This window comes from Bombina bombina, chromosome 6 (genome assembly GCF_027579735.1).
Source record: "Bombina bombina isolate aBomBom1 chromosome 6, aBomBom1.pri, whole genome shotgun sequence".
In the NCBI taxonomy this organism is placed as follows: Eukaryota; Metazoa; Chordata; class Amphibia; order Anura; family Bombinatoridae; genus Bombina; species Bombina bombina.
Window position 1 is genome coordinate 1,091,259,156 of NC_069504.1, and position 12,660 is coordinate 1,091,271,815.

General features: G+C 40.1%; 1 protein-coding gene across 1 annotated transcript in view; it reads left to right on the forward strand.

Moving 5' to 3' along the window:
• Nucleotides 1-12,660, forward strand: part of RIBC2 (RIB43A domain with coiled-coils 2) — a 57,615-nt gene that overhangs the window by 12,819 nt on the left and 32,136 nt on the right. Inside the window, exon 2 of the mRNA XM_053716253.1 lies at nucleotides 6,975-7,056. Within this exon, the coding sequence (XP_053572228.1) occupies nucleotides 6,975-7,056 (82 nt within the window). The remainder of the gene's footprint in view (nucleotides 1-6,974; nucleotides 7,057-12,660) is intronic.

The window sequence follows — 12,660 nt, forward strand, 5'->3', positions numbered from 1 at the left end:
AAATCATGAAAGAAAAAATTGAGGCTTTCAGTTCCTTTAAGGAAAACCTAGAAAATTTAAAACCCCAAAACACAATTTAGCATAAAAAACACAATAATATTACCAGTCTCTTTCTGTAACAGGTTTCAAATATTAGACAAAGGCAAAAATTAATAAAGGAACATTTATTATGAGCAAAAAAGTCAGTGCATTTATACAAAAACAAAATTAATGCTTACCTAATAAATTTCTTTCTTTCCGGATATGGAGAGTCCACAACATCATTCAATTACTAGTGGGAATATCCTCCTGGCCAGCAGGAGGAGGCAAAGAGCACCACAGCAAAGCTGTTAAGTGTCACTCCCCTACCCATAATCCCCAGTCATTCGACCGAAGGGAAATGGAAAAAGAATAACACAAAGGTGTAGAGGCGTCTGAGGTTTAGTAAAAAAAAATACCTGTCTTAATAAAGGGTGGGGTCATGGACTCTCCATATCCGGAAAGAAAGAAATTTATCAGGTAAGCATACATTTTTTTTTCTTTTCTAAGATATGGAGAGTTCACAACGTTATTCAATTACTAATAGGAACCAATACCCAAGCTAGAGGACATAGAATGAACAGGGAGGGTGAACAAGACAGGCAGACCTATACAGAAGGCACCACTGCTTGAAGAACCTTTCTCCCAAAAGAGGCCTCAGCCTAGGCAAAGTATCAAATTTGGAAAAAGTATGCAGAGAGAACAAAGTTGCAGCCTTGCAAAGCTGTTCCACAGAAGCTTCTTCTTTGAAAGCCCTAACAAACAGGACAGAGAACTGGCGAAAATAATTAGTCGCCTGTAGGTAGAATTTTAGAGCATGCACAACATCCAAGTTGTGCAACAGACATTCTTTATGAGAAGAAGGATTGGGACAGAGAGAAGGAACAACTATTTTCTGATTAATATTTCTATCCGAAACCACTTTAGAAAGAAACGCCAATTTAGTACGAAGAACCGCCTTATCCGCATAAAAGATAAGGTAAGGCGAATCACACTGCAAAGCCAAGAGTCCCGAAACTCGCCGAGCAGAAGAGATAGCAATAAGAAACAAAACCTTCCAAGATAGCAACTTAATATCTATGGAATGCATTGGCTCAAACGGAGCCTGCTGCAAAACTTTAAGAACAAGATTAAGGCTCCAAGGAGGAGCAACAGGTTTAAACACAGGCCTGATTCTGACCAGGGCCTGACAAAAAGATTGAACATCTGGCACATCCACCAGATGCTTGTGTAACAAAATAGATAATGCAGAAATCTGACCTTTTCAGAGAACTGACAACCCTTTCTCCAGACCTTCCTGGAGAAAAGACAAAATTCTAGGAATCCTGACCCTACTCCAAGAGTAGCCCTTAGATTCACACCAATAAAGGTATTTACGCCAAACCTTATGGTAAATTTATTAAGTAACAGGCTTGCGAGCCTGGATCATGGCCTTAATGACCGACTCAGAAAATCCACGCTTAGACAGAACTAAGCGTTCAATCTCCAAGCAGTCAGCTTCAGAGAAACGAGATTTGGATGGAGGAATGGACCCCGAGTTAGAAGGTAACCTCCAAGCCGGCCAAGAAGACATCTTCACTAGGTCTGCATACCAGATCCTGCGAGACCATGCAGGAGCTATTAGAATTACCTATGCTCTCGTTTAATACGAGCAATAACTCATGGAAGGAGCGCAAACAGAGGAAACAGGTATGCTAGACCGAAATCCCAAGGAACCGCTAGAGCATCTATCAGAGTGGCCTGAGGATCTCTTGACCTTGAACTGTGCCTTGGAAGCTTGGCGTTCTGCCGAGACGCCATCAGATCCAACTCCGGCACCCACATTTGAGGTTTAACCTGGAGAACACCTCCGGATGGAGAGCCCACTCCCCGGGATGAAATGTCTGTCAATTCAGGAAATCCGCTTTCCAGTTGTCCACTCCAGGAATGTGGATGGCAGATAGACAACAATTGTGAGCTTCCGCCCACTTAATAATCGGTGCCACCTCCTTCATGGCTAAGGAACTCCGAGCTCCTCCCTGGTGGTTGATGTAAGCAACTGAGGTGATGTTGTCTGACTGAAACCTGATAAACCGGGCTAAGGACAATTGAGGCCAAGCCATCAGAGCATTGTAAATCGCTCTCAACTCCAAGATGTTTATGAGGAGAGCAGACTCCTCCCAAGTCCATAGTCCCTGTGCCTTTAACGAGTCCCAGACGGCTCACAATCACACAGGAAGGTCTCCGGAAGCATGTACCCTGAGACAGATGGTCCTGAGAAAGCCACCACGGGAGAGAGTCTCCTGTTGACTGGTCTAGATCTATCCTCTGAGACAGATCTGAATGGACTCCGTTCCATTGTCTGAGCATGCATAATTGCAGAGCTCTCAAATGGAATCGAGCAAAGGGAATGATGTTCATGGAAGCGACCATCAGACCAATTACCTCTATACATTGAGCCACTGATGGCCGAACAGTAGACTGAAGAGAGAGGCAAGAGGAGAGAATTTTTGTATTTTCTGACCTCCATCAGAAACATTTTCATAGATAGGGAATCTATTATGGTCATTAAGAGAACCACCCTTGTAGCTGGAACAAGGGAACTCTTTTCCAGATTCACTTTCCAACCGTGGGAACGTAGAAAATGCAACAAGATCTCTGTATGAGAGTTTGCTTGTTGAAAAGATGGCGCCTTAACAAATATGACGTCCAGGTATGGCGCCACTGCAATCTCCAGAGACCTGATCACTGCCAAGAGAGCCCCCAGAACCTTTGAGAAAATTCTGGGAGCTGTGGCAAGGCCAAACGGAAGAGCCACAAACTGAAAGTGTTTATCTAGAAAGGCGAATCTCAGGAATTTGTGATGATCCCTGTGGATGGAAACATGAAGATACGCGTCCTTAATGTCTATGGTCGTCATGAACTGACCCTCTTGGACCAAAGGAAGAATGGAACAAATGGTTTCCATTTTGAAGGACGGTACCCTGAGAAACTTGTTTTGAGGCACTTTAGGTCTAAAATGGGTCGAAAATTTCCCTCTTTTTTGGGGGGGAACCACGAACCGATTTGAATAGAATCCTAGACCCTGTTCCCTTACTGGAACTGGAACAATCACTCCCAGGGAGGAAAGGTCCTGAACACAGTTCAAGAATGTCTCTCTTTTTACCTTGTCTGCAGATAATCTTGAGAGGTGGAATCTGAAACTGGGAGGGAAAGTTTTGAATTCTATTTTTTAACCCTGAGATACTATGTCAACAGCCCAAGGATCTGGGACATCTCGTCTCCACGCTTGACAAAACAGGGAAAGTCTGCCCCCCACTTGATCCGGACCGGGGACCGACCCTTCATGCTGAGGGTTTCTTTGATTGCTTGCCCTTATTCCAAGACTGATTGTGCTTCCAAGAAGACTTGGACTGCTCCTGCTTGGAAGAGGGAGAGGAAGACTTGACCTTTTGAAGTTACGAAAGAAACAAAAATTACTTTGACGTCCTTTGAGTCTGTTCTTCTTGTCTTGCGGTAGAAAAGACCCTTTTCCACCCGTAATATCAGAAATTATTTCTGCCAGACCAGGTCCGAACAAGGTCTTTCCCTTGTTGGGAAGCGCCATAAGCTTGGACTTAGAGGTAACATCAGCTGACCAAGATTTTAGCCACAATGCCCTGCGGGCTAGGACAGTGAAGCCAGACATCTTGGCTCCCAGTCTAATAACTTGCATGTTAGCATTAGAAATAAAGGAATTGGCTAGTTTGAGATCCTTAATCCTATCTTGTATCTCCTCCAACCGAGTCTCTACTAAAATGTATTCAGACAAGACGTCACACCAATAAGATGCCGCACTTGCTACTGTGGCAATACAAACTGCAGGTTGCCATTGAAGACCTTGATGAACATACATCCTCTTCAAATAAGCTTCCAGCTTTTTGTCCATGGGTTTCTTAAAGGAGCAGCTATCCTCTATAGGGATCATAGCCCCTTCTACTTTAGACACCGTGCGCCAAGAATCTTTAATGGAGTCAGCAACAGGAAACATCTTTTGTTGTTGTACTCCGCCTTTGTTTATAGCGCTGCGGAATCTGTTGGCGCTCTACAAATAACCGATAATAAATAAATAAATAATCTTTTTAAATACGGGAGACAGGGAGTAAGGAATCCCTGGCTTCTCCCATTCCTGTGAAATAATATCCGTCACACGGTCTGGGACAGGAAAAACTTCCAGAGGAAGGAACATCATAGTATTTATTAAGTTTACTAGACTTCTTAGGGTTGACAACGACAGAAGTATTGGAGTCATCCAAAGTAGCCAATACCTCCTTTAACAGTAAACGAAGGTGTTTAAGCTTAAATCTTAAGTTTACTTCTTCAGTATCAGATGAATGAATAATACTGTCCGAATCTGAGATTTCACCCTCAGAGGCTACCGGCGTATCCTCTTAATCAGACTTATGGGGGAGGGCAACCTGCGTAGCAGTAGGTGGAACAGAAACCTTACTATCTGAATGTCCAGCATAGGAAAAGCAGATAATGCCGCAGATACCGCAGAAGATACCTGTGCAGAAAATTTTGCAGGCAAATAAACGCCTCCAGGAGGCTGAGAGGAACTGCAGGGCACTGTATGTGACGCCATAGAGGATTGGGACGTTTGAGGAGAAAGCTGTGGCATTTCCTGAACAGCTTCATCCTGAGAAACATTGGGCTCAGAGGGCAAAAATGTATCTTTAAATTGAAGTGTTCTAGCTAAGCATGCAGCAAAGAATTGCATAGGCAAAACAATTTGTGCCTCTAGGCATAACAAACATTTGTCAAAAAACACAGAGTCTTGGTCCATGTCCATAATACTAAATAAAAAATTCCCCAAAGTGTAGAAATTTTTTAAATACACTGTCACTTTAAGAATTTTTAATACCACCATTTGGCTGCCAGAAGTCTTTAAAATGATCGTATAGTAGATCGACAATGAGAAAATTGAAATTCAATGACTCCGCTCCGTGAATATCCAACAGCAGAGAGAAGTCACATGACCGGCAGAGAGAGGAAACTACGCAGCAAGTAAAATGCGTGCGTTTCCCTCTGCCTACAACATAAGATGCAAGTAGCTGCAGCTGGTTTCAAACTCAAGCAGATTGTTAGTTAGCCTGTTCTAGCTAAGCAAGCAAAGAAAACCAAATGTTAGGTTTATACATACTGTATATCCCTGTATAAAACATAAGCCACACACATACTAATAAAGTATTTCAACAAAATTAGCCCAAAGAGGAAAAACGTCCCAATAAAGGGAAGATTAACCCCTAGGGGCATATCTATCAAGCCCTGTGTTTCTGGCGAGCCTGAAGGCTCGCCAGAAACACCAGTTATGAAGCAGCGGTCTAAAGACCGCTGCTCCATAACCTGTCCGCCTGCTCTGAGGAGGTGGACAGAGATCGCCACAATTCAACCCGATCGGGTTGATTGACACCCCCTGCTAGCGGCCGATTGGCCGCGAATCTGCAGGGGGCGGTGTTGCACCAGCAGCTCACAAGAGCTGCTGGTGCAATGCTGAATGCGGTGAGCGTATTTCTCTCCGCATTCAACGATGTCTGCCGGACCTGATCTGCACTGTTGGATCAGGTCCGACAGACAGTTGTTAAATAGGCCTCCTAGTCTCAACATACATAATGTGCATGCCCACTGCCAAAGAAAATCCTGTATAAAGGATTTTTAAAAAATCTCCCCATCTACTGCATATTACATGTTCTTCTGAAGTGCAAGTCTCCAAGGCCTAGAAGAAAAAAGCACTTACCTGCAGTCTAGCTGTCCGGCAGGAAGACAGCTCACAAGGCGTGAAAGGACACATACTCCTTACAGAGACCTGTAGAAAAAGAAAGAACAGAGTGACTAACTCTGGCTTTCTATACCATGGGCAGCAATGTGTTAGGAAACAAAGCAAGGACTACCCCACAACTTCCTAACTGCTTAAAAGCCACCACTACTCTACTGAAGAGATTGATGTGGACTCAGCTAAACCAAAATCCTTGCTTGCAGGGAAAAGTACCCAAAAAAGAAATTCATTTCTTCAGACACCAAACTTCACCTACTCCATTGAAAGAGGCAAAGAGAATGACTGGGGATTATGGGTAGGGGAGTGACACTTAACAGCTTTGCTGTGGTGCTCTTTGCCTTCTTCTGCTGGCCAGGAGTGATATTCCCACTAGTAATTGAATGATGTCATGGACTCTTCATATCTTAGGAAAGAAAAACATTTAACAAACAATTACACACAGAAAAACGGGTTTCTACATCATATTGGGGTAAGGGGTTAACAATTACACACATTTACAGATTGCAGATTTTACAAAAGTGTTTCCAAAGTATAGTGCTTGTGTTTATTGTTTTTTCACATTTCTAGCAGTTTATGTTTCCTGTACAAGACATCATATATTGGGCCATTTAACTCCACTATATATGTTAATGGAAGATACACCCACTGGTGATTGTTTATAAAAAGACAGGTGTAGTGAGAGTTAATGAATTTTTAACCCAATCTCAGTAGCATACCAAGTGTCTTTGAATCTACTCCATTGTTAGCAACTAACGATATAAACTTTAAAAATTATTCTTTAGAAGTTAGGTTTAAAATCCTTGAATATCTTTCTAATGTTTGGTCAGTGATGATTTTAGTAAATATGTGCATTCAAATACTTTTTATCTCAATGCGGAAGAAGGTGGCTTCTCGTGGCATTCAGCTCTTTATTCGGAGACAGATTTCTTCTTGTGAAAGTGCAATGCACTAAGACCTGTGCAAATCCAAATCTCAGTGTGTTGAACTTTCACAAGGAGAAATCTGACTCCGAAAAAAGTGCAGAATGACGAGAGCGGCTGTCTTATTCTGCACCAGATACTAATGAAGTATCCATATGCACATATCTAATGTTTAGTCTCCAAATAAATATTTAGGTAAGAAGGTGGTTTATCATTTTAGTGATTTATTTATCGTTTATCAGGTTGACAAGCAAGCATTGGATGCTCAAGTTCATGATAACAAGATTCAGCAGGAAATTGAAAATAAAAGACAAGAAGCATATGGTAAGTAATTCTGATATTAATCAAAGTGCATAATATAGATAGATACACACATATAGATAAAAAATATATGTTCAATACTCATACTTATATAATGTAAGTCAATAGGAAGTCAAGTTAATAAGTTATTTTTCAGGTCCCTATTAAAATAATATTTTATAGAATACCTGCCATTATTTTTGTAATAAAATCTTAAACTATTATCTATCTAAGTTTTCACACTCTAAATTAACATTTTATTATTATTTATTTGAAAGCAATCCGAAGCTCTGTACCACAGTCCCTCCCACTGCTTCACCCTGCAGGGCTGGGCATGGTCTCGGTTTCATGAGCTAAAACAGGGTTACAATGCAACATTCCATTCCATTTCCCTCCCTTCAGCCCACGTGATTGGATAGTGTTAGCTGATAAATAGTAGTTGTCATTGTTACCAGGTATATATTTTACCAGACTTGAGTACAGCGATTGACCAGTTAACCATTTGAGCCATCCACGGATGGAGAAAAAAAAATGAAGCACCAAATCATGAAGTAGAGTGATATGACAAAATGGAAGCATTTACCCCAAGACATTAAAGGGCCGTTTACAGTGCAAATAACATAAAAACAAATAGTTAAAGGGACATTAAACACCACATTTTTCTTTCATGATTTAGACAGCGCATACAATTTTAAACAACTTTCCAATTTACTTCTATTATCTAATTTGCTTCATTCTTTAGATATCCTTTGTTGAAGAAATAGCAATGCACAGGGGTGAGCCAATCACATGAGGCATCTATGTGCAGCAACTTCTGAGCCTATTTAGATATGCTTTTCAACAAAGGATATCAAGAGAATGAAGCACATTAGATATTAGAAGTAAATTGGAAAGTTGTATAAAATGGCATGCTCTTTCTAAATCATGAAAGAAAACATTTGGGTTTAATGTCCCTTTAAAGTATTGCAATGGAGCTGCAGAGAACTGCTGATCCTGAGAGGACACTGCCAATGAGTCAGTCAGCAGCGGCAGTCATGCAGCTAGGTTATGTGATTACCTCTGCTGATTGGCTTACCACTTACGACATGTTCATGGACACTGTAATGTTCCTTTATCTGCTATAACTCTGAGTTCAACACAAACTAGCATGTTTAATTAACTATAGTAAAAACACATTATATAGTAATTATTACTATTCATTATTTTTTTCCTGATATTGATGCAGTATATATCTAGTTTTGGTGTTATTTGTTTTAAAGAGTCATTAAAGTTAAAAACAAACTCTCATGATCCAGACAGAGCATATTATTTTAAAGATCTTTCCATTTTACTTCTATTTTAAAATTTACTGCTGCCATATATTGCTCAAGACACATGCAGACTCCTGAGACTACCTTGGTATGCTCTTCAACAAAGCATACCAAAAAGAAAATTTTATATAAGATATAAACTGCAAAGTATTTTATAGAGCTGCAACAACTAATCAACATAATACCAATAGCTCAATTTATGGAGGTAATCGGTCTGATGGTGGCTTCCATGAACATCATTCCTTTTGCTCGATTCCATTTGAGAGCTCTCCAGTTGTGCATGCTTAGACAATGGAATGCCGACCATGCGGATCTATCCAGAGAATAGAGTTAGGTCAGTCGTCAATAGACTCTCCCCTGTGGTGGAATTCTCGGGAACATCTGTCTCAGAGCACATGCTTTTGGAGACCTTCCTGGGTGATCATGAACAAGGACGCCAGCCTGCTGGGCTGGGGAGCAGTCTGGAACCTGTTAAAAGCTTAGGGCCTTTGGACTCAGGTGGAGTCTGCTCTTCCCATCAACATCTTGGAGTTGAGGGTGATTTACAATGCTTTATTGGCTTGGCCTCATTTGTCCTCAGCCCAGTTTATCAGGTTCCAGTCAGACAACATAACCTCTGTGGCTTACATCAATCACCAGGGAGGAACTCGGAGTTCCTTATCCATGAAGGAGGTTACTCTGATTCTTCAGTGGGCAGAGACCCACAATTGCTGTCTATCTGCCATCCACATTCCAGAAGTAGACAACTAGGAAGCACATTTTCTGAGCAGACAGACTTTTCATCCCGGGGAGTGGGAACTCCATCCAGAGGTGTTTTTCAGCTTATTCCTCAAATGGGGGATGCTGGAGTTAGATCTGATGGCGTCCCGGTACGGTTCAAGGTCAAGAGATCCACAGGCCGTTCTGATAGATGCTCTGGCGGTTTCTTGGGTTTTCAGGTTGGCATACCTGTTTCCTCCGTTTGCTCTCCTTTCACGAGTCATTGCTCATATCAAACAAGAGAGGGCGTCAGTGATTCTAATAGCCCCTGCGTGGCCTCGCAGGATCTGGTTTGCAGATATAGTGGAGATGTCATCTCTCCTACCTTGGAGACTACCTCTGAGGAAGGACCTCCTGATTCAAGGTCCCTTCCTTCATCCAAATCTCGTTTCTCTGAAGCTGACTGCTTGGAACGCTTAATTCTGTCTAAGCGTGGTTTTTCTGAGTCGGTCATTGAGACCATGATTCAGGCTCGCAAGCCTGTTACTAGAAAGATTTACTATAAGATATGGCGTAAATATCTTTATTAATGTGAATCCAAGGGCTACTCTTGGAGTAGAATTAGAATTTCTTGAATTTTATCTTTTCTTCAGGAAGGCCTGGAGAAGGGATTGTCAGTCAGTACCAGTGTTAATTTCGTCGACTAAAACTTGACTAAAATGAGCATAAAACTAAAGAAATTCTGATGACTAAAATACAACTAAAACTAAAATGGCAGTTTAGTCAAAAGACTATGACTAAAACTAAATCAAAATGGCATTTTAGTCAAAAGACTATGATTAAAACTAAATCAAAATTAACAGTTTCTAAATCTGTCTGTACTGCATGTTTAAACCTTAATACAATACATAATAACTAGAATGTTACTAGAAAGATTTACTATAAGATATGGTGTAAATATCTTTATTAATGTGAATCCAAGGGCTACTCTTGGAGTAGAATTAGAATTTCTTGAATTTTATCTTTTCTTCAGGAAGGCCTGGAGAAGGGATTGTCAGTCAGTACCAGTGTTAATTTCGTCGACTAAAACTTGACTAAAATGAGCATAAAACTAAAGAAATTCTGATGACTAAAATACAACTAAAACTAAAATGGCAGTTTAGTCAAAAGACTATGACTAAAACTAAATCAAAATGGCATTTTAGTCAAAAGACTATGATTAAAACTAAATCAAAATTAACAGTTTATAAATCTTTCTGTACTGCATGTTTAAACCTTAATACAATAAATAATAACAGGTGTTATGTTTACTCCTGGATTATATAATGAGTTTGGAAATTATTGAGAAATGCTGACATAATACATTACACTTTAACTAAACCCCTTAGATTTTAGTCGACTAAAATCTACTGGAGATTTAGTCGACTAATATCTACTGAAGATTTAGTCAACTAAAACTAAAACAATTCAGATGACTAAAATACAACTAAAACTAAAATGGCATTTTAGTCAAAAGACTAAAACTAAGACTAAATTGAAATTAACACTGGTCAGTACCCTGAAGGGTCTGATTTTTGCTTTATCAGTTTTATTACAGAAACGTTTGGCAGATGTGCCAGATGTGCAATCTTTTACAGCTGGCTCCGTTTAAAGGTTGCATTCCATAGACATTAAGTTGTTATCTTGGAAGGTTTTGTTTCTTGTTGCTATCTCTTCTGCTCGAAGAGTCTCGGAAATCTCAGCTCTGCAGTGCGATTCCCCCTATCTTATTTTTCATGCCGATAAGGTAGTTTATCATACTAAGTTAGGTTTCCTTCCTAAGGTTGTTTCTAATAGAAATATCAATCAGGAGATTGTTGTTCCCTCTCTGTATCCTAATCCTTCTTCTTCCAAAGAACGTTTGTTACACAATTTGGATGTACGTACTCTTAAATTCTACTTAAAGGCAACTAAGGATTTTCGCCAGTCCTCTGCCCCCTTTGTCTGTTTCTCTGGGAAATGTAAAGGTCAGAAAGCTACTGCTACTACTCTTTCTTTTTGGTTACGAAGTATAATTCGTTTGGCTTATGAGACTGCTGGACAGCAGCCTCCTGAAAGAATTACGGCTCATTCTTCCTCTTCTTGGGCTTTCAAAAACGAAGCTTCTGTGGAACAAATTTGCAAGGCTGCAACTTGGTCTTCTCTACATACTTTTTCCAAATTTGATACTTTTGCCTCGGCTGGGGCTTTTTTGGGAGAAAGGTTCTTCTAGCGGTGGTACCTTCTGTTTAGGACTGCTTGTCTTGTCCCTACCTATTTATTGTGTCCTCTAGCTTGGGTGTTGGTTCCCAACAGTAATTACTAAAGCCGTGGACTCACCATATCTTAGGAAAGAAAAAGAAAATTTATGCTTACCTGATACATTTATTTATTTCCGGAAATGGTAAGTCCATGGCCCCACACTTTTTTTTTTAAGACAGTTGTTCTTTTGACTATAACCTCAGGCACCTCTACACCTTGTGTTACTCCTTTTTCTCCATTTCCCTTCGATTGAATGACTGAGGGTTGTGGGTAAGAGAGTGATACTTAGCAGTTTAACTGTGGTGCTCCTTACCTCCTCCTGCTGGCCAGGAGTGATATTCCCAACAGTAGTTACTTAAGCCGTGAACTCACCATATCCAGAAATTAATAAATACATTTATCGGGTAAACATAAATTTAGTTTTTTCATATTACACATAGAGGGTCCAAGAGTGGCCCTAGATCATTTGACTGCTCAGTATTGTAGTGCTAGTGAACTACTGCAGGAATTGTCCCAAGAGAGGCCATTATTGATCAACAGTGGATATCCTACCTACAACATTTATCACTTGTAAATAGGGGTACTATATGTTTATATCTTCTTTATGTTACGAACCCCCCCCCCAAAAAAAAGAGGTTTATTGCCCAATATGGTATCCAAATATACTGTATATTTCTAAATTTCCATGTATCTTAGCATTTTGAGATGTATGTACTGTAAGTCTAATTACTTGTAAGTGTATAAGACCAGAGCTTTTTGTATTTTATTTTTTGTATGTACTTCAACTTTCAAACCTCAATAAAAATATTATTAAAAATAAATAAAAAAGTAATTGTAAATATTATTATGACAGCCATGAAGTAGTATAGGAGAATGGTGCAACCCTAGTGGAAAAGCCTATGAGGAGTTTTAATGCATTCTCTGCACCTGTCCCCCAAGGTGCCTAGCAAAGTAGCAACATGAGATGTGCCTGAGATTAGTTAAAGGAGGTTCCGCCCTGACTTATAACTAGCGATCATACAACTCTATGGGTATAACCCCGGCAGAGGGGTTACTGCTGGTTCCAATTGGAAACTGCTGCTGACCCAATTACATTTTTCACATTGTTTGTTGTAGACTTCTCACATGTCATAACATACTTATAAAATAATGGTATTCTTTGAGTCTGCTGAAAGAAAGAGTATACATATAATGTGGATTTCTCACTGAAAAATTACCTACAAATGGGCTTAAATGTGCACAGTATTTAAAAACTGTGTGTGTGTAAAAATAGCTCAGCAGGTAAGGGGGCAACAATTGCTTTTAGGTACATAGACTTTGAACTGTACAATTACATTTT